The sequence below is a fragment of the Photinus pyralis genome, unplaced genomic scaffold (assembly GCF_008802855.1).
Source record: "Photinus pyralis isolate 1611_PpyrPB1 unplaced genomic scaffold, Ppyr1.3 Ppyr1.4_LG5, whole genome shotgun sequence".
Classification (NCBI taxonomy): Eukaryota; Metazoa; Arthropoda; class Insecta; order Coleoptera; family Lampyridae; genus Photinus; species Photinus pyralis.
In genome coordinates this window covers 31,570,291-31,593,038 of record NW_022170596.1, presented here as the reverse complement: position 1 = coordinate 31,593,038, position 22,748 = coordinate 31,570,291, and the positions used below count along the sequence as shown (strand labels likewise).

General features: G+C 35.2%; 2 protein-coding genes and 1 long non-coding RNA gene across 4 annotated transcripts; all 3 read left to right on the top strand.

The window, feature by feature from the left end:
* Nucleotides 1–4,168: 4,168 nt before the first annotated feature.
* Nucleotides 4,169–5,002, top strand: LOC116171841. The gene is made up of 2 exons (XR_004145536.1): nucleotides 4,169–4,276; nucleotides 4,317–5,002. It is a non-coding gene; the product is annotated as an uncharacterized LOC116171841 (long non-coding RNA).
* A 2,073-nt stretch (nucleotides 5,003–7,075) lies between these two features.
* On the top strand, nucleotides 7,076–10,691 carry LOC116171325 (serine/threonine-protein kinase PINK1, mitochondrial). 2 transcript variants are annotated; one of them, XM_031488098.1, is made up of 9 exons: nucleotides 7,076–7,160; nucleotides 7,208–7,558; nucleotides 7,609–7,723; nucleotides 7,771–8,108; nucleotides 8,157–8,336; nucleotides 9,555–9,817; nucleotides 9,868–10,124; nucleotides 10,177–10,272; nucleotides 10,321–10,691. In XM_031488098.1, exons 2-9 carry the CDS (start codon nucleotides 7,272–7,274, stop codon nucleotides 10,507–10,509), a joined length of 1,725 nt encoding a protein of 574 aa, XP_031343958.1. In that variant the 5' UTR covers nucleotides 7,076–7,160; nucleotides 7,208–7,271; the 3' UTR covers nucleotides 10,510–10,691. The 2 variants fall into 2 exon arrangements, with proteins under 2 accessions (XP_031343958.1, XP_031343957.1); XM_031488097.1 differs by having other exon boundaries at nucleotides 7,133–7,558.
* Nucleotides 10,692–17,286: 6,595 nt separating this feature from the next.
* Nucleotides 17,287–22,543, top strand: LOC116170682 (leucine-rich repeat-containing protein 34-like). Its single transcript, XM_031487185.1, has 6 exons — nucleotides 17,287–17,426; nucleotides 17,475–17,748; nucleotides 17,802–18,035; nucleotides 18,114–18,343; nucleotides 22,031–22,196; nucleotides 22,250–22,543. Exons 1-6 carry the CDS (start codon nucleotides 17,320–17,322, stop codon nucleotides 22,541–22,543), a joined length of 1,305 nt encoding a protein of 434 aa, XP_031343045.1. The 5' UTR covers nucleotides 17,287–17,319.
* The last annotated feature ends 205 nt before the right edge of the window (nucleotides 22,544–22,748 follow it).

Below are 22,748 nucleotides of genomic sequence, written 5' to 3'. Positions count from 1 at the left end.
AAAATTGGAAAAATAAAACCCCTACCTTTTTCAATAATCTGTGATGCCATGGAATTTTATAATACAAAAACTACGCCAATATCCGTCATGTGGAATGTTTGCTATAAAACAAATCAAATTCTATCAAAAAGTATTATATTTAAAACAGCGAATTCAACATAAAGAAAGGCCAAATTACTAAAAACGGTTTTCTAATATAACAATTTACAATAAACGTTCGAATAAGTCACCATTAACTGCAAGACAGTAACCAAGTCGATCATAAAATACATTTCGAACTGCTACTATAATTGATAACTGGATATCTTTTTGTTTTAGAAAATTCCATGGCATCGCAGATTATTGAAAAAGATGCGGGTTTTATTTTCCCAATTTTCCGTCTTTATATGAAAAAAATTGAAAACTAATACCTACGGCGGTTTGGCGTAAAAAATTTTTTTCTACAAAAAACTAATACATTTTTGCTCTAAAATAATTTGGGGAGCCAATAATCGCCTGTTATGAATTATACATTAAAATCCCTATGATGCGTTACGCAAGTCACCACCCTGTATATGTATCTTACAATCCAGTTAGAAGCAGAAGCAGTAGACGTACTAAATTTCTCCATCCATTCATCACACCACTGACTATTCGCCTGCAGCAGAGTAAACAATGTACTTAGATGAGATTTGTGTATACCATGGATTTGTGCGTAATTTCAGGAACATTGTATACTGCGGTACAGAGACCAAGTCGTCTGTACCGTGGTAAATAATGTAGGTATTTACGCGCCCCGGTCAGGACCTCCACAAGAGAGGGTTCCCACAATAGAGATAAAAAATATCCAAATTTGGACGGGCCAGCAATTTTAGCGTTTTTTTTCCGACAATAGGTACGTACTTGCACAAACATAATAATATTGTTCTTTTTCTTGAACATTAAAAGAATACAGGTAGTAGGTATCCATATTTGTTGACTTCAATCCGTAAAACATCGATTCATTAGAAAGCTCTGATTGCAAGTTTCCATTTATAGTAGGGGAGCTAGCACGAAATCCACTGAACGAGAATGATCAAAATTTTAACCGATGGAGTTCCATTTTGCCCTATCAGAGTATGCTAAAATCGATCGTCTGCCGCCTCAGGTCATATGACTTAAGGCGCTGCGGGTACTTCTTGCGGTACCAATTCTGAAAGGTTGTTTTTCGAAAAAATAAGTTATACACCAAATGAAAACGTTGATAATAGCTCTTAAAAAAATATTGAAAAAAATCGCGCGCATTTGATAACTCCGTAAAAAAACAATTCTTAGTCGGTTTTTCACGAACTTTCTACGGATATAACTAGGTTACCGTTGGAAGAATGAAGCTGATTTTTTTTACAGACTAATGATGGGTACAGCCAATGACATATGAGAGTGTTTCTATTTTAAATTTTTTCTCTAATTATAAGATATCTTATAATGTTAAGATAATAAGATAATCTTGTAATTAGAGAAAAAATTTAAAAACGAAACACCGTTATGTCATTAGTAGTACCTATCATCAATCTGTAAAAAAAATCAGCTTCATTCATGACCTGAGGCGGCAGACGATCGATTTTAGCATACTCTGATAGGGCAAAATGGAACACCATCGGTTAAAATTTTGATCATTCTCGTTCAGTGGATTTCGTGTTAGCTCCCCTACTATTACTATCAATTTTTAATTTGATCCAGCATCTCGGTGGACGTTGACAATACTCGAAAGTTCAATGTTTGATAACACGATTTGCGTATTCGTCATCATTTTTTTAACCTTGAAATAGTACCTATACCTAGCTTTAAAATAATAACGTGTGAACAATCGATATTAGTCGGATTATTTGATTCCTAGACCAATTAAATAATTATCGGCTAGACAGTGTTTTTTTTCTACCTTCTTATTTAGTCATATTTCATGAATTACGAAATAGTTATTTACATTATTAGTGCGGGAACAGTTATTTTGCAGATGAGCGCGAAGTTTGACGGCGCGAGTGCGCAACGCGCACGAGCGACGCATGTCGCGCGAATCAAGCAAACACTGTTCACGTACGTAAAATGTATTCTATTTTTTGCACGGATTAATTAAATCGAATTTATATAAATTCAAATCCTTTTCGCGAGATTTTTGCGACATTATAATTCTTTTGAAAAAATCAAGTCCTTTATGCCGATAAAGTAGAAATCTAGAAATTTAAAATGTCAATTTAATGTTCAAAACTTCTGGTTTTTTAAGCTTATTTTTGCCCGTGTACTACAGGGAATGATGTAAAGTGTATTTATATTTTCATTTTTACTCTTCCACCATACTACTTTTTAGTTTATGATCCGCACTAAATAGATACTTTCGTTGAATTTTTAGACACTAGTGCGCGAAAGTAGATTGTCAATTGTAAAATTGACGTTCCCGACGTTCGTGCTTTATTGGGAAAACGCGATTTAGAAGGAAGGAGTGCAAAAATTTGTTTTTTTTCCTAGAGGAAGGATACGGAAGTTTAAAAAAGTTTCATTCTGCGTGCATTCATTGATTTTATAATTTATGAGAATGCGATATAAGTATGTACATACCTACCTATCATCAAACACCAATCTCTTATAGATAAATTTTAACGTTTGCTTATTCAAAGAGGACTGGAAACTGTCCATACAAGTTAATTTGTTAATTGAATGTAATTAGATTCAAAATTTCGATGTTAATATTTTATCTTTGACGATTTTACACCCTCGTGTAATTTTAATGATTACCTACTTTTTGTACAGTAAACTACTGTATCGTTTCATAAATTACACATAATCGTAAGTAGGTATACCTGCCCTTAGTACAACCTACAGTTCGATTCTTTCTAATAGAGATAACGAAGTACCTACATTTAAATAAGCGTGGAAAGTCACCACATGCTTTACTAAAATAAAACATTCATAATGGTGGGAAATTCAACCAAGACAAACCTGCACCATTGTAAACGAAGTAGGTACCTACATCAATATGGTGGAGTGATCCAGCCTTAGACTATTTCTCTAAGGATCCAGCAAGCTGGCGGTATGCATGCAATACCTATGTAGGAATACTAAAGTGGGGGTCTAAGCTTCTACCTAGGCTCTAAGGATACGTAGGTACTTAATTGCATATGTATTTTTCACTAAATAAGTAGGTAGATATAGATTTATTGCAGTATGCAGATGCAGCTGTTCGCCGACTTGCTTCTGCAACTGAAATTATGTGTATAGGTATTGATTTGTTTCGCGACTTAACTAATTTTTATCTTCTATTTCCCGTTCCCCTATCCACCCTAAGAAGGTCGGTACTTTTATTGGTTTGGTACCCGCGATTTTTATGACAAGTATGAGAATAGGTCGTAATTAAGTACCTATATTTGATGCCTTTAGGTGACTATAGTTCACCGGGTGTGCATGGTGAAGCGGCGCATCCGCCAAAACCGAACGTAGGTAGGTATGTTCCATACTACAATAAAGAAAACGAGATTTCCCAATGGCGGTCCAAATTTCGCGGGATCTGTCAGTGTTTATATAAAAACCACTAAAATATTAGGGCCCCATTGAAAATGTAATCGGGTACCAATTTATTTTGGTTCACGCCCTGGCACTTGGGAACGGTGGCAGGTAGGAGCATGGGACCTTTTCCATTATGTCCAGGATGCGAAGATAAGTTCGACCCCCCCCCCCCCATAAGCAGAGATCCCAGAAACTAGCAGAGATAGAAAGACGTAGTATGATTCAATTTTTAATGTTAGTTTTTGAACTCCCTGTATTTATTTACAATTAAAACATCAACAGAGTCAACCAAAGCGGAAACCTCTTCTAAACGGAAACCAGCCCCAAACCAACCTCATTGAAAAAAAATTGTCACATGATTTGAGCGTAAACGTGGTTTTTGACATAAAATGGTATTCAAGGGAGCATCAACTTCCAGTATAGCCAGAAGTGCCATACCATATTCATATTTTATTGACAATTAGTACCTATACTAGCAAACTTTCAAAATATTCATGTGCCCTTTTTAAAATAAACCCGGCATTCGTCGTGGACACCCTGTATAATTACATTCCTTCTTATTTTATATTTAACAAGTTTCATATTTTCAATAAATTAGAAGTGTCAAGATTACTTAAACACACTGTATATTATGTGTCCATGTTTTGTACATTATCTACTTTATTTTAAGGGGCATAATTAATAGCAGAGCATGAATTTGGATCAGTAGTAAATAGTGCAATGAAAATTTATTCAGTTTTCTAAAAACGATACAAATTCGGTAAGCTTATAAAGCTGATCTTCACTAGAGGTGTCTCCAGATGATTGCAGATTCGACCTTACAGGATGAATTATGTGAGTATCCATTTCAACAGACCAACCACGTTCGACACAAGCTGCTCCCGCAACATCTTGCGATAATCCGGTCATTGCAGCAACCATGTCAAGAGAGATCGACGAATAAGCTTGTTCAATCAGGTCAATGGCTCTACTGCGTACCTTTTCTACTGAAAGCAAAATTACCTTACAATCAAAAACAGGGCGCTTTACCATGTAATATTTTCATAATTTCCGCTACAGAGTCGCTCCACGTCACAGCATTAAGAGCCTTATAAATAGCAGGAAAATCTCTTTTCCACATATGTTGTCCTACTGTCCATATATTACCTAACTCTGGATTCGAGGACTTCACATTTACAGGTATACGTTTCCATAAATACTTCGCATTGCATCTGCAAAATGTGTATCAAGACTATTGGCCAGTATTCTTATAGATACTTACAGATCATTCTGATATAAATAAATAGCTAATAATTGTGCATAAATTTGAGGTAGTGGAATACCATTAGGCGCCTGCAGAATACAACATAAAATCTAACCTAACAATTTGTTGGGAACTTACTTCTAACTCCTGTTTTTCTAAATCTTCGGCTAATTTTTCAATGTTATTATTTATCACCATTTCTATTATTAATCATTCATAGGTTAATAAAACGTACTATCATTACGAGTGTTTGTCAAACATTTATAAATTAATGTACCCTACTAGCCATAGAAGTCAACAGTAGACATGAGCCATGGCCGCATCCAACTAGTGTTGTAATTGTAATAGTTTCCTATGGCTACATTCATATAACGAGATGTCAATTATTGAGATTTCCCAATGCTCATAAAATACAAGCCGTACTGAAGGGTTTGACAATATGACAACACTATCTTCGCACACATTAGTCCAGTCGCGTGCAGGAAAACTGCTCTTTCTCAGTTATTCACAACAGTTCTCTAATTAATTTATTATGGTACGAGATGTCCAGTACCTAGCTCACCTTTTCTTCCAATTTATCTAAGAGCTTTGTGAAGATGTAGAAACCAGAAGGACTCCCTTTAAAATAACAATTATACTGTCGGAGATTTAGTTTTTTTTTCCTTCCGCTATAAGGTACAGGCCGCGCGGTTTAACATGGCGAGAGCTTTCGCACTAAATATGTACGTCGCGTCAGTTTTGTGAAGAATTTGTGTCAGGATGGACGTAGGCATAATTTTACGTCGGTTACAAAGAAGAAGAACGATGAATGAACGACGAAATGTGTTTTACGTTTTCATCCTATAATTTTAATCGCTGTCGCCGATGCAAGAAGCAATTTCATTTTGATCGACGTAGAATTATTGGTAGAGACAATGATAGTACCAAAGAGTAACTATAATTACTCTTTGATAGCACAGTTTTCTCAATTATACGGTGACCCGCATAATGCTTTTTAGAGGTGCCCCTGCAAAAGGTCTACTACACTACACTACGGCCACTCTTCTCATATTGCTTACGCACCGTACGGCAGCCGGAACGAAGTTAAGAAAGGAGTCGTTCCGGCGAAGAATAGGAACTGTATTTCTCCGTAGAAGTAGAAACCCTACAGGGCAACATCATACTAGATAATCTCCTCTCTCATAATAATTACTTGAGCAAACGAAAAACAGTAATCCACGTCAACTTTCTGTCAAGTTTCTTTCCCCAAAAACTCCTATTCCGGCAGTTGCGCACAACAGTCAAAGTCAAAGACTTTTGTTTCCGTGTTTCGGTTTCATTATAGTGTAAGGTGTGTCGCCTAACCACAGAGGTATGTCACCAAAATATTTAATATTTCCCGGTGTTTTTGTAAGAAATATACTTCACAACATTTTTTGGTACAATAAATTTCAAAATGAAGTGAAATTTTAAATGAAAGTAACCACGCGTAATCGCTTTGGTACCAAAATTACAGTTCATATTCCTTACATTTATAAAGGTTTATAAATCTGTTCAAATGTAAATTAATGTTCGCGGTTATTAAATGTTGGGGTAGGTTATGAAAGGGATAATATGTTTCTTGTCTGCGCCTGTATATTTAATGGTCGTTGTTCCTTTTTACTAAGAATTTTCACAACAATCCTCGTATCATTTCTTATGCTGGGGACTTGCAGATGTGTTCCACACTGACTCCCTGTACTGCGCAAACGTAAGCGCGCTAAAATTTGAATTTGCTTTAACGGGCCACCGTTTGTTTTGTTTATAATACCAGTTCCTGCTGACTTCCATATTACAAACCAAATGTCGCTGTATTTTCGGAAAGAATATGTTCTTCTTCTCGAATTAAAGCCTTCGGTCACTACTGTGAATTCCAGTTAAATACATTATAGCGCCAACTTGAAAGCAAACTCTAGCTATCAGTCATGATCCTTGTAGTCTGGTTTTTTGTGATTCGTTCAGCACCGGACTCTCTCTTTACCATAGGTCAATGTTGGTCTGTAACTTATTGCTGTAAGTAAATGTCATTAACTCTTTCTAATTAACTATTACAGTACTTACCGAAGCAGTTTCCTAATATCGCCTTTGGCATATTCTATGACCATGCACTCCAAATGTAGATAACAACAAAATTCATCTTGATAATATGGCATTTTCATATACCTACTACATATAATAGGTAAGCAGGTAAGCTAAAAATTATCTACAATTATAACGTTTCTTACTCTGAGTTATTTTTATTTATTATTTACACTTGACAGCTGTACACAAATTCAAATTTTAGCGCGCTTGCGTTTGCGCAGTACAGGGAGTCAGTGTGGAACACATCTGCAAGTTGGGGGAATTTTGCACCTGTCTGTTGGCAATCCCAATTGGATCAGCTGTATGTATAAATCAAATTGAGACGTAATTGATTTATTTTTTAATTAGAAGGTAGGTTTTATCGTTTTTGCAACCCCACGGGGGGTCTCGGCGGTACTAGTAAGAAGGGAAAATGTCTATTCGAGCAATTAGCAGCCGACTGTTTCGGCATGGTCAAACTGTTGTTCGGAACATTTGTAGAGACTACAATCAAAATTCGAGAAATATTGGGGATAAAATCAATGTATCACAAGCGACAAGGGGTCAGCTATCGAATACTGCAGTTGTTCCTCGTAATTTCGCATTACGAAATGTTGGTTTACAATTTAGTATTCACGCTCGGCGAATTTTCGTTGATAATGTACTTAATCGTGTTACAAGCACTTTGGCTTCTGAATTAAGAAAGAAGGCAGCACGAGGGTAAGTGTTAATTACAACCCGTGCACACTATTTTAACGTACTACTTTAAGAATTTTGTTCGGCAATTCTGCACCATTTCTAGCTTTTGTTGGAGTAAGTTTGGCATCGGGTACAGGTATAATCACCAAGGAAGATGAACTCGAAGGAATCTGTTGGGAGATTCGAGTATGTACGATAGATGTTAGTTTACAAAATCTCTTGAGAATTTGTAGGAGGCGATTTCGAAATTCAAGTGGACCGTTGATAAAACTGCAGATATTTACGATACCAAATTTGAAACCGAGTCCATTACAGTTAACAACTTGGATTTTGGCCAACCCATTGCTAAAGGTGCAAATGCGGTCGTGTACGAAGCAGGATTAAAATCATCCCCATTGGAATGTGCACAAGGTGATGCTGTTGGAATCAAATACCCACTGGCAGTTAAAATGATGTTTAATTATGATATACAATCTAATGCAATGGCAATTCTTCAAGCAATGCATAAGGAAACTCTTCCGGCACGGCAGTACACAAATAATATAAGCGCCGTTAACATGTGGGAAACTGAGTACGATAAACAAAAAGCAATGAGCACATAACAAAAGTTAAATTTCAGGTTGTTGAATGCAAGAATTCCTCTCCCCTTGCATCCAAACATAGTTACCATGTTCTCTGTGTTTACTGATTATGTACCTGATCTTGTAGGCAGCAGGGGCTTATATCCGGCTGCATTACCATCTCGTCTTTTTTCTGAAGGTGAAGGCAGGAATATGTCATTATTTTTAGTTATGAAAAGGTAAGTATTTATAAAATGCAATGCAATTTGAATCCAATGTGAAAACAGGTGTGGTCTTGAATAACCCGATATAGTTATTTTGTTTTTAAATTTGGGCTCTCCTAATTAGAAATTGAGGTTGAAAAGTCGTCAGAAATCTGGTATGTTTGTTAGCTGTTGAGGTACCATAAATATTACTTTTGAACCTGACTGATGTCCACAGTAGTTTTAGGGTTGGTTTTTCTTGTCTTAATTAAACTTATCTGACTGACTCATCTGACATGGAAACAAATTGAAGTATTGGCATAGGTTATCTATGAGACAAGACAGACCTGTCCTTACAGTAAATCTCAACTGTTTAATTAACTACTAAAAGAGCATAACCTTCTAACTACAGGGTGATGTGTATTTTTAAAATACAGTTTATACTTGGGCTCTGTTCTGTTCGTGCCTCTGAGGTGTGCGATCTCTACACTTGGACTTTGTAGAAGGCCGAGTTTTTTTTATTTAATAGGATGGGCGAAAACAAATCTAAAAATATACCATTTTCGCCCATCCTATGAAATAAAAAAAACTCGGCCTTCTACAAAGTCCAAGTGTAGAGATCGCACACCTCAGAGGCATTTCTTTCCACAAATATAACACGGGATGATATTCAAGTAGTTCGAAAAATTCAAAAAAGATTTTAAAATATTTAAAAAAATATTTCAAACATTTAAAATAGAGTCGGATGATAAAAAATTCAAAAAGATTTTTGAGTTTATGAACTTTGACATAGTCTTTTTTGGTTCTTATTAACCAATATTGAATTAAAAAAATTTTTTGGTGATCTATTTTTGAAAAGGGAATTTAAAATGCTATATTTTTAGAATAAAATATACAGTGTTCCATTTAAAAATGCAACTTTGACGTGGCAGATTATTCAACAATCATAAAGAAATTTTTTTAATAAACAATTTTTGTAGGTATATCTTTTAAGAAATATGTCATTCTAAAATTGACAATTTTTTGATTTTTCCTCATATCTCTTAAGCGAGCGAAGTTGACCTAAAAATATGCCTACATGACTTTTTTGATAGCACTAACAGTTACAGAGATACCCTATAAAAGTCTCGAAAATGGGACACCCTGTATATTTTAATTTCAAGGTGCTTTCCTTTCGGATTGTCCTCACTTATGCTATCATAGTTATAAATTCACCATTACCTTTCTACAAATTAATATGCAATAATTTTCAAGATACAACTGTACTTTACAAGAGCACTGCAAGGGAAACGAGATCTCCCTGCGAAGTAAGATATTGCTTTTCACTCAATTACTGGAAGGAATTGTCCACCTAAATTTGCACGGGGTAGCTCACCGAGATCTGAAGTCCGACAATCTCTTACTGGACACATCTGAAGAAAGTGCCCCAATTTTAGTCATTACGGATTTCGGTTGTTGCCTTGCTGATCAAAATTATGGTCTAACGTTACCTTATCCGGTCTACGATATTGATAAAGGTAAAGTGATTACTTCCATTCCCAGTTACTATAATGTGGCTGTCTTTTAGGGGGGAACACCGCGTTAATGGCACCGGAGATTATAACTCAAAAACCGGGAACGTTTTCAGTTTTGAATTATTCCAAGTCCGACTTGTGGACTGCTGGTACGATTGCTTATGAAATATTTGATGGCAGTAATCCGTTTTATGGCAAACGATTGAGGAGTAGCGATTACCAGGAGCATAAGTTGCCTGCATTACCTGATTGTGTGCCTCCAATTGTGAAGATGCTTGTGAAAAATGTTCTGAAGCGCAATCCCAGAAAGGTAAACCGTACTCATTTAAACTTACCTAATACCTACTTAGAAAGTGTTGTAGCGTTTAAATCCGGAAGTGGCAGCAAATGTTATGCAGTTATTTTTATGGGCTCCAAGTGCTTGGTTAAATAACAAGAAACTTCCAACAAGCTCAGAGGTAATTAATGTAATCTGAAGAAGAGTTACTTGCATTGTTCTTTTATAGATTCTGCAGTGGCTGTTATGTCTTACAACAAAGGTGTTATGTGAGGGCAGGCTTTCCAATTTACCAAGTGGACACAATGGCAAAGGTGGTAGGCGTACTTATCCTGAATATTTACTCATTGCTAGCTTTTTGCGAAGAGCCAAGTTGTCCACAATTCGAGCATCGCTTATGTTTATTCATAGTGATTAGTCATCTTAAGATGTATATATTCTTTCTAAATGTTAAGTTGTGTGTTGGTTTTGTAATTTACACGTCGTGAAGCAAGATTCATTTGCACTGTAGCTCATTCTTTGGAAAATATGTATCTAGCTATCATCAGAAGGGCATGCAGAGATAATGCTTGAATAATGAATTGTTAATTTTATGAAATACATAGTTTATTTACTGTAAGTGTAAGTTGTGTTCTTTATTTTTCAACCTTTATTTGATTCTTTACCAAGTTCTAACAACAGCTAGTAGTAGTTCTACTCCCCACAACAAATATTCTGTGTAATGAAAGAAACTGAGCGCCTTTAACAATGAGAGTTAAAGCTTTGTTTATATGAATAAACAAAGGTTAAAAGACTGTGGTCCATCCGCCATATTGGAAAAATACTTTCTTATGAAATGCTTTTGCAGTTGAAGTCTAAATAAATTCTCGATAGTGGATATTCTTTGCAATGATGAAAAGAACGGCGGTATTTAAAAAAATTTAATATCGGTCTTACTTTTTTAGGAAGATCGATGAACAGAAAAATCGTTTTTTGTAGATAACAGCGTTGTAATGAGGGTAGAAAAACGTACAGCACCAATTTGGAAATCCTTACGGATTTATTTCGGCGGTACTTAAAGATATTATTTCCATCTATTATGATAAGGCATATATTTAAAAAAATATGTTTCGCGATCTTCAGAAAAAAATCAAAACGCTAACGTAAGGATAGGCAACTCAAATTGCACTTATAACGCCCGAGGCGACAGCTCATTATACCATTTTTTTCACTACTAGCGTCTGATGACATGATTATTAACCTTTTTTCCACTTGTAAAGTATTACTTGAAAGGGAAAACAAAAGAAACTACCTGGCATTACCCTACACATTGTTACGCCGTTCCTAATGATTGGATTAGATTAGATTTGTAAATCATAATGTCACATATTCCCAAGACGAAAAATGGATATCCTATTATAGGTACAATGGAAATAATTTTTTTTTCTAAAACCGAGCCTCAAACCTTTTGCATTCCATCAGGATGCTTCAAGAAATAAAAGAAAACTCTATAATGAGGCTGTAGTAATATTTCCCTTTGACGGGGCGGGCCGCGGGGGGTACGTACAATACTATAGGTACTTCACATATTATAATATCATAAGTAGTGCTGAATATGAACTCTGTTTTATAACAATGCTTTCAAACTACCAGAAGCGTAGCACTTTGTTTAGTTAGATCAAATCAAATATGACTAAATTACACGTTTGTCTATATTTCCCATCTAAAATTATCAGTTTCCTCAGATAGTCCAGTATGCGGAGCAGTCAGGAGGGTCGATTCATGCAAAATGTGGTGTAAACGATTTTAACGTTTTAAATGGTCCATTTGGGTCCAAATAACACGTATTTGAAGAGTGCACACCAATTTTTTCCCGGCACAACTTTTGGCAGCCAAAAAACCTCAAAACGTTCGGACTTTTTTCAGTTTTTCGCTTAAAACTCGACAACGATCCATATTTTATGAATAACACTTCTTTAGTAAATTAAAGAAAACAAAATTCTGCGTGGATAAAAAAAAACAAACAAAATCGGCCCAATAGAAAATTTTTTACAAGCGATCAAAAAACGCCCATTTTTTCCAACTTTTCTAAAGAACTGAGTTAACCTTTATTTAATGCGTTGTGGCTCCTAAAGCCTAAAGGAACGATAAAATCCACTACCCCCACCCTAAAGATTGTAGAACATCAAGCAGAGAGTTCAAAAAGTACCAACAATTTAAAATTGGACCAATTTTTGAAATTCGTTGGAAAAAATGGGCGTTCTTTGATCGCTTGTAAAAATTTTTCTATTGGACCGATTTTGTTTGTTTTTTTTGATCGACGCATAATTTTGTTTTATTTAATTTACTAAAGAAGTGTTATTCATAAAATATATGGACCGTTTTCGAAATTTAAGCGAAAAACTAAAAAATTGACAAAAATTTTGAGGTTTTTTGGCTGCCAAAAGTTGTGCTGAAAAAAATTTGTGCGCACTCTTCAAATACATGTTATTTGGACCCAAATGGACCATTTAAAACAATAAAATCTTTTACACCACCTTTTGCAGGTCAAAATTATCTGCATTCTGGACTAAGAGTAAGTCTTCGTGAAAATTATCTATTTCGAGAAATGCGACCAAAATCAAAAGATGCACATGCCCTTTGCTTTCCATAAAGTTGCGCCCAATAGATAACAAATGAGACATAGGCATTTTTTCACTTATTAGCGGAACATAAACATAGGAAACGTCGTGGTATGTTATATAAAAAAAGAAACGCTACCTATATAAATACAATTCCCCTTTTTTGTTAAATTCCTAAGCGGGATACGATAACTAATAGCCGACACTGACAATTTTATTTAAAACCAAGTGTCACTGTTTTGCTCATGTAAAGTCAAGTTAGTGAAAGTGGTGGATATAAAAAATTCTTGCACTTTTAAAAAAATTCGACCATTTATCTTTCCGTTTCAGAATACCTTTTGATGGAGTCCCACAAACTTCACATCAACTTTGCGAATTTTTTTCAAATTTCCAATACTATGTAGCGACAGAAACCGGTAAATTTTGTACTACTACCTACTTCTTTTTTCAATATGGACTGATATCAACTTTATCAACAGGAATATTTTTCCCTCAAAAAATAGGACGATCAAGTAGGGAAATTTTATATTTACCATTGAATTCAGGGCAAAAAAGTGAAGTCATCTTACCGCACAAACGATGTTCGGAAAAATTCTCCATGGGTCGTGCATAGATATAAATAAGTAATACGCTAAATGTACAATTGTTATTAATTTTTGAAAAGATAAGGATTTATTTAGAATCAGTATAAATGTTATACTTTTAATCATTGTAACAGAATTTTAAATGTCAGCTACCATTTTTATGAAAACAGTAAAGAAATATTTATTTTAGGTGTTCGAAGTGCCGGTTTTTTTAGGATCTACCATATCTAAGTGAATTCATTCATGCACATGTGTACCTAATAACTATAAAAATGATTAGAACAAAACAAATCACAAGAAATAAAGGGGTAATTAAAAAATGTTATAACACACAATGCTAATCTAGTCCACTAATTACCTGAAAACCAGGTAATTTACAGAAGGTGTCATTTTAGAAAAATGTAGTAAATGCGTTGAATAAGTAATTTACTCAATGGTAAAAGAAATAGGCATTTGTGCATCTCCAGTAAAATATTGTACAGCTTTTCGATAAATTTGTTTACATAATTAGACCTTGATCATTATACATGGTCTATTGTGTTTAACAATAAATAAAGAGAATATGCAAAACTGAGAAGGATAGATACATCGTTGGTTTCACTCAAGGAGAACATGTAGCAGTGTGTATTGTTGGTGGTCTAACCAATTGCAATAACACTGACATACAAATTGACCACAGAGGAGCCACAAAAACCTGTGGTAGTGGTGCAATAATGATGTGATCCTTGAAATATATTAAAGTGTTATTTGATCTCCCCTTTCTTTGTAAAGTATACCTTTGAAGTAGTAGCAATAGTTCCAGCTCAACCTGCAAATGTGTAGAGTTATAATAATGATAATGATGATTTATTGTCCAACAGATGTTTATACATCCAATTACAGAACAATTACAGAAATTAAATATGGGATGATTGAAAAATAAACATAATATAGGTACTATACATTGATTATCAAAAAAAAAAAAATAAAGAGATATTTAAATGTAAGGAGACATATATTAGTATCTACGAAATGACAAACCAATTAAAGATTTCTTTCTTAGGTATAGGCGTACATATTAATGAAATAGATTAATTGCATCTGATAATGAGCAGATATTTAAATCACATTGTGTGTAGTATTGATTACAATTTTGTGACATCAAACACACTGGCGATTTTAACAGCAAGGATTAAGAAAAACTAGCGACTAGTACGAGGCGGAACATGAAAGTTAAATAAGGACAGGACGCCAGGACAATCAATACGGTTATGTAATAGAGCATGGGTAAATTTAAGACTATTGCAAATACGTCTTTTCTCCAATGATTGCAGATTAAACCGACTAAGCAGTTCATCATAGGGACAACCTCTAGCCGGATAGACACCATCTTGCTTAAGCGAAACGTACTTCATAAATCTTCTTTGAATTTTCTCAATTGAGACAATGTGGGTCCTATAGATCGGATACCAGATAAGATCACAGTACTCCAATTTGGGCCTTATTAAAACACAATACAAGGACAACAACGTATCAGTATTTTTAAACGGTTTACTATTACGAATTATGAAACCCAATGTTTGTATAGCTGACGCAGAAATAGCTTGAATGTGGTTTGAAAAATTTAACCGTTGATCAAACACTACTCCCAAATCTTTTGCAACGGTCACACGATTAAGAGGAACAGAGTCAATACAATAATCATACTGAATGACATGCTTTCTAGTATAAGACAATATTTTGCATTTACCAATATTTAGATCCAATCTATTATCAGTACACCAATCATGAATAATATTTAATTGTTCTTGCAGGTGAACACAGTGGCTCTCAGAGCCAATCTTCCGAAATATTTTTAAGTCATCCGCAAATAATAGGCACTTACAGGAGAGTACCTTGGTAATGTCGTTAATAAATAGAAGGAACAAGAGGAGTCCCAAGTTAGATCCTTGAGGCACCCCAGAGGATGCAATAAAGACTTCGGATTTAAAATTATTATAGCATACATACTGTAGACGATTAGATAAGTATGATGTAAAGAGCAGGCTAAGAGAGTCACTGAATCCAAAATTTCTTATCTCTTTAATAATTAAGTCGTGATCGATAGTATCGAAAGCTTTGCGGAAGTCTGTGTATATTACATCAACTTGTCCTTGATCATCTCGTACTCGACTTGCAAATTCCGTGAAACAAATAAGATTCGTTGCTGTGGATCTAGAGCGCATGAAACCATGTTGATCGCTCGAAATGTAATTTCTAATCATAGGATAAACAAAGGTAATTTAATTTTAACTAAAAGGTCTAAGCTAAGGTATGGCCATGAGTTCATTTGAGAGGCTAACTATGAAGTTCACTCATATTCCAATGTTGAACTGACAAAACCCGAGACGCCTACAACAAGCTCTTTGTAAGATATGTTGTTTTCTTCAGTCCACAATTCCCGTTCTTGTCTTACCAACCAAGAATTTATATAAGAGCATGACGCGCAGTGAGAAAGCAGAATTCCTGACCTGACAACCACAGCTCTTGAACTTCTGTCAATTAATTGGACCTCTATGGCACTGGCAAATATCTTAATATGACAATCGATCTTTATGGTTCTCACGGCTAGCTCCGTAATAACATTGTTTTTTATACCCCTTACCATGCACTTACGCTGAATAAAATCTCTCGTATATAAAATTGCACGCGTCTGCTCTTATAACTTCGCTAAAAAATTAACATCAACACATTAAAAATGGTGCACGATGTTTCGCCAAAAAACAATTTATACTAAATCTCCTTCTTCGCTATTTGAATCTCGCCCGGTAGAAATTTCGAAACGAGCCCTATTTTCTGAACGAAACAGTCGCGACTACTGTACCCCTTTAAACCAATAGTAAATCAACACTTTTCTCATATGCTCGGCTTTTGGCACAACGGAATGTCAATGGAACAAAACTTTTAGGTCCGAAGAGATCGTGGCAACTGCACTTGCTTGCCGCAATACGCTTCTTGACATGACTAGTTATCGCCAGACATATCTTCGTTCAAGTTCACTATGAAGCGGTACACGTGTCAATTTTTCTATGCTTACCGAAATATAATTTTTATAGTAAGAGAAATAGTAAAGAGGGCGCAACTATAATATGAAATTGCGATACATTTCAAACATCGCTCAATAACAAAAACCAAAGAGTACCCATAGTAAGAGATCCAACGCCATAGAGAATAGTATTGTATATGTATTGTGTGTTGCCTAATAAATTTGATTGCTTTTCTTATGGTGGGTTCATAGCTCTCCGTTCATCCGTTGCGTTGATCCGTCAAACGGATAGTACATTTTGTTAAGGTTCATAGCAATCCGTCCACATTGTACATTTGCAAGTATAACCATAACCTAAACTTTATTTTGTACTGTACCCTCCGTGATTTTCAGTATGTGAAAATGGTACGAAAGTAAGAACACATTGCTATCTGATTATTACCGTGAAGAACGTATAGACGAACGCTGTTAACATACCAAACATAACCTCACTCTTGTTAAAAACGGACCAACGGAAACGTAAATGTTCAACTTCAACCAACTTTTCCGTCGTAAACGGACGACGTACGATTTAAAAATTTGCTGTCTTCTGATTGGCTAACGGACAAACGGAAACGTATGAACGGAGAACTATGAACTTACCTTTAGACCATATTGTACTATATGGTCTAAGTTGCTTTTTCTCAATTTTATTGGCGCACGCTACGCCTTAGGGGATATTTCAAGGCAACTGTACTTGTTTATAAGTTTATAAATATACCTAATTGCAGAAATCCCAGCGTTGCCAAATTTTTAGTGTTTGCTTGGGTATCTATTATTCCTTGAAATTTATAATGTTTAAAGATACGTAATTCCACTCTGATTACGCTTAGGTATGGCACAATTTATTAAGGTCCGGACTAAGGACGACTCTGCGGACTAAGGGAAACGTATGAACGGAGAGCTATGAATCCACCTTTACGCTAATTGTGTGGAGTCGGTACCTACCTACATTTGTATGTCATAAATGAAATGTCACTACTCCACATCAACCGATAAACATGGGTGAAAGACTAACGGAAGTATTTATGCAATTATTCAGTGAGAAAAACTCCGACGGAACGAGAAACTTGGTTTTAAAAGGGAAAGACTTGTGGCAAAGAATACAGTTAGTTAGCACCATACGTCATATTTAAAAACGGTATTTATTTTTCAGCACACGTTTGCATTGCCAAGATATGTTCAAAATTTCCTCATTTCTCCAAAATAATAAGATCATTGTAAAGTTAGATCTTTGCTACAACGAAATTGGTGACAAAGGTGTTGAACTACTTGTGGATCATTATTTGTCAAATGAAGGCAATACGTTAGCTCACTTGAATCTTGGTTCGTGTGGGATTAGTCATAAAGCCGTGGAATCATTGCTAACAGCTTCGTCTACATTAAAATTAAAATCGCTAAGGTTAAATGGAAACAAATTAGGGTTTAAGGTGAGTAAATAGTTACTATGTTATATACAACTTCTTATGTGAACGCATAATAGGGAGGAGTTATTGTATCCCAGTTACTAGGAGCAAGTACAACGTTGCTTCATTTGGACGTTGGTGAAACAGATCAAACTTTGGCAACAGTACAATACTTCATGCAAGTAATGCGTGATGATATAGGGACCATCAACAAGTTACGCATTTTTGATTTCTCCCGTTTGGTTCCAATGTCCAAACACTATCAGTATGATCCCTCTCATTTAGCCGAATCTGTAGGAGAAATGCTTAAGGTGAAAATAGACTATGATCAGGGATTTTAATATATCCATCGATATGTAGTGCAACACTAAGCAATCGTGGAATTTCAGGTTAACCCTTATTTATCAGAAATTCATTTACAAAAAAATGGAATCGATGGCCACGATATTGAATTGCTGCTATTGGGTGTGAAATTAAATAAAACCCTAAAGTTTTTGGACTTGGGGTTTAACAACATAGGGGATCATGGTATAGAGTTGATTGCAAGGTGGCTTTCGAAAAGACCGCCGTTACTTGCTTTAAATGTTGCTGGAAATGGAATCGGTGATACTGGCGCAAGGTCAGTATTAAGTAGGTAACGTGCCTATAATATTCATACTCTAAGCAGCAACAAAAAAATGGAGTATTTTGTATAGGACTCGTACCTATGCCTAGAATGTAGGTAAGTAGCTGTAAGGAGGGGTGAAAATAGTCTTAATAAACAACAACGGGACGTAGAGTATAAATTATCGCAACTCATAATGGAATAAGTGCATTTATGTCGTTTGCTGCAGCGCCAAACAGCGGTCTTTACGTCATGTTTTACGTTGACATTAGTAAACAGAGATGAGATAAATCGTTTACTCTTCTTTCATATTATCTTCCTAGTTACATCCGTGCATGGGTGATTTTTAAGTTCTCCGGACTTAAGGCTTCGGGCTTTATTTACCTACCCATGGATCCAGGCAAAGGCGTATTGAATTTTTTTAAGTTATTTGGGAAGGCAAGGAAACGTGGAAAATTCTTATCGCGACGTATTTGGTATCTGGGTGTGTTTTTCAAGATAAAAACAACGAATTCAAAAATTCAAATAAAGTCCCACTGCGACCCTTGGACGGATCTTAAAATTGCCAGAATTTCATGAAGTTTGATGACCACGTGTTGTATGTATGTATAAGACTAAAAGATCTGTTTCGAATCGCAGTGAACCGCTCGGTTAAGCCCAGGGCCAACACAATAATTGTACCAACAATTTAGCAAAACTTTGACTAGGTTGCCGAATCAAGTAAACAACCCCCCCCTCCACCCCACCCTTGAATAAAAAAAACTTACATACACCAAAAGAGGGAACAAATTACCCCTTCTATGATCTTGACACAAATATACGGAGTAGCAGGAAATTTTATCTGCTTCAACCGCGCACGCAACCTAGTACGAAGTGAAAATGCCCGAATAAAGTCCGATTCACATTATCGGTCACGTCACGGTCAGATCACGGTCCACTCATGGTGCGGTCATTAATTGACCGTAACCTGACCGATAATGTGAATCGGCCTTAAGGATTACACTCTATAATAATTGACCAAACCGAGACCGGACAGTAATCTGACCGTGACGTGACCGATAATGTGAATTGGGATTAAATATACAGGGTGAGTTTTTTTCATTTTAAGCATTAGGATCTCGGAAACCTTAAGACATAGAGATTCGGTTAAATGAGGAAAGAGTTGTAGTTTTAAGAGTTTATTAAAGATATGCTTTTGTTTCTTTAAAAAAATCCACAGTTTACTAGATATGAGCGAAAAACAGATTTAGTGATTTTTCATTTACCTGTTGTAGAATCGTGAGTATTAGGAATACAGACATATGCAAAGAACAAAAATTGTAGATTTTTTTCCGCTTAATAAGATACATTTATTAATATTTATTATTCTTTTATAATTTTCGAGTTATAACGGAAACTTACATTTTTTTAAATAGTAATCATAGTTGGCTGTGACATTTTTAAAAAGTGCATTTTTTTCTGTTTACAATGATATAAGGTTCATTGTACTTACTTTGACAAATAAACATAATGCAGAACTGTTTGTATTATTAAGAGAAGTAAAAACATTTTTGTTCTCTTAAATAATGTCTATTATAATACTTAGTCAATTTCACCCCGTTTTGAGTCGTTATAAGATGGATAGCTACCAATTTGTATTTGTCTATTATAATATTGTAACGTGATTTATAAATTCGGGTTCGATTTATATCAATATTTATTAAACAAAACTAAAACACTATAAAAACCGTACAATTTATATCGATTATTATATCACACACACTTCGCAATTTATATTTCCGTGCTCGATCTCGTTCGATAGTCGACTGCCGCGATGTTCGGTCCGCAACCATTTATACACGCAAGCAATGTAAGTCCCGAATATTCTAGAATACGCGTAGAAAATTCCAGAGCGCTAAAGGAGACGTCACGTCTGGAGCATTTCCGTTACAATATTTAACTTGCAGTTAGTTGTGCGACGGGGCACCGTTGTGTTGAAACCGGCGTAAATTACGTCGTGTTTCCAAATCTAACCCATCCTACATATCTTGAAATTCATTTGGTAGAAAATGAAGATAACATTGGCTTGTCCAATTTTCGTCGTAAATGAAAGGTACCTACCTCACTACATATTGTTTTCCATGGCCAACTCTGTTTACTTACCTCTCAATAATATGAAAATTACTGCAGGGCGTTTATTTATTAAAGTACATTTAGCAAGCCTTATATCGTTATAAAGAGGAAAATTGGTCCTTTTTAAAAATGTAAACGCCAACTATGACTACCATTAAAAAAATTAAAGTTTGTATTATAACTCAAAAATTGTAAGACCTAAAAATAAATTAGTATGTTCATCATGTTAAGCATTAAAATGTCTAAAACTTTTATTCGTGTCATTTTGTTGTATTCCTAATACTAACGATTCTACAACAGTTAAATGAAAAATCACTAAATCTGTTTTTCGTTCATATCTAGTGAACTGTGGATTTTTTTCAAAAAACAAAAGCATATCTTAAATAAGCTCTTAAAACGACAACTCTTTCCTTATTTAACCGAATCCGTATGTCTTATGGTTTCCGAGATCCCAATGCTTAAAATGAAAAAAAACTCACCCTGTATATAAAATTACAAGTTAAAAAAAACTGTTGCAACAACTAATGGGTATATGGGTACCGCCTAAAACGCTGCAGCCAACAAAATACACAATGTACATCGTGAATTCGACACGAAATCAGGCACACACAAAATATCTACGTACTTGAGACAAGAGTGTACGTTAGGGTTATTAATTTGAATTACCTAAACTAGAACGAAATGCAGAGGAAAATGACACAATGGACATCGTTTTCATTTCAATGAATTCCTTAGCAAAGATTAATTTTTCGTTCGAAATTATTAAGTTTAAAATGTAAGTCCAAATGTTTATCGTAAAATATAATTAAAGGATTCTAATATAAAAAGTAAATCAACATTAAAGCAATATATGCTCTATACAGGTCCAAACGGTTTATGAGTCTATTTTCGTCCATTCAGGAATTAAGGTATGTATTTAAATAAATCTTAGGAGCATATTTCATTCATTGTAGAATAGTAGCATAGCAATTCTGAAATCTTGTAATGTATGGTATTCAATTTTTGAATATCGATTAATTTTCTTGGACAAGTAACAGGGGTTTGGTGCCAATGGCCCGCACTGATCTTGCACCTCTCTCCGACCGTCTATAGATAGGGGGTTGGGACTATTTTTTTTATTTAACAATTATATCTATAAAAGCGCCTTTTTGGTGCCCCCCTTGATTGGCACCCATGTCACGTGCCATGCCTGCCATACCGTAGTTACGCCTCCGACAGGTAATGAGTTTCGACGTACCCATTTCTCGCATAAATAATAATTTTCATATTGGTTGGTCAATAAGAATTTGTTCATACACGTATTTTGTAGAGATAAGAAAATCGATTGTTGAAAACAAAGCTTTTTTAAATGTTAACGCGCATTTGTTTTGTCTATGTTTTGCTATAGGATAGGATAGCACAGAATGTAATCTGTGCTATAATCTGTGTTATAGGTATATTGTTCTCAAAGGTCTTGCTCTAGAGCGGTGGTAATTTGCCACCCCTTACTTTCTCTTTCCTATTCAGGCGAAAGCATTAATAAAAAAAACGAGAAAAAAAACAATAGATTGTAGATCGTTTACACCTAAAATCGAATTTTATTTGTTTTAGAGCTTTAAGCTTTGGAATGCCATTTTCAAAACTTCGAATGCTAGACATTACCAATAATCGTATTAAAAATGGTGGAATTATCGACATTTTAAACAGTCTAAAGAAGCCTTACGTGATGAGATATCTCTTTATCTGGGGAAACGACTTTGATCATAAAACACTTGTGGTAACCTCACATTCAAATAAATCCAAACCATTTTTTTTTCTGAATTTACCTAGATAATAGAACGAATGCTTCTATCGACTGTATTAGTTCAAGAACAGATTGATGTGAAACTCTACACCGTTGATGACGTTATATACGCAGCGTACTACCCTAGTAATCATTACAAGCACAGATACTACTGCGTGATGGATCACGGGTGTCCTGTTGAACTAAAGATAAAAAGAAACAGAATGGAGTCACGCAAGGACCTGCCGCATGCAAAGTTGAATCTCCACTATTATGACAGATATCCCCCTGTAAACCCCGTGCTACCCCCTGATAAACGCAATTGTGTATGCCAAACATGATCAATAAAATTTAAAGTACAATGTTGACTTATTCGCCATTACGACTAAAGCTTACACATGGCTTCAGCGGAAGGTCCGTCTTTTTATTGGATTAAGCTAAGCACAGGTAAGACAGGTAAAAGGAGGAGCTTCCAAGTCACCATTTTACACAGGTAGGTACTTAACAAATACCTACACGTCTAGAGGTAAAATAAGACCTCGTTCA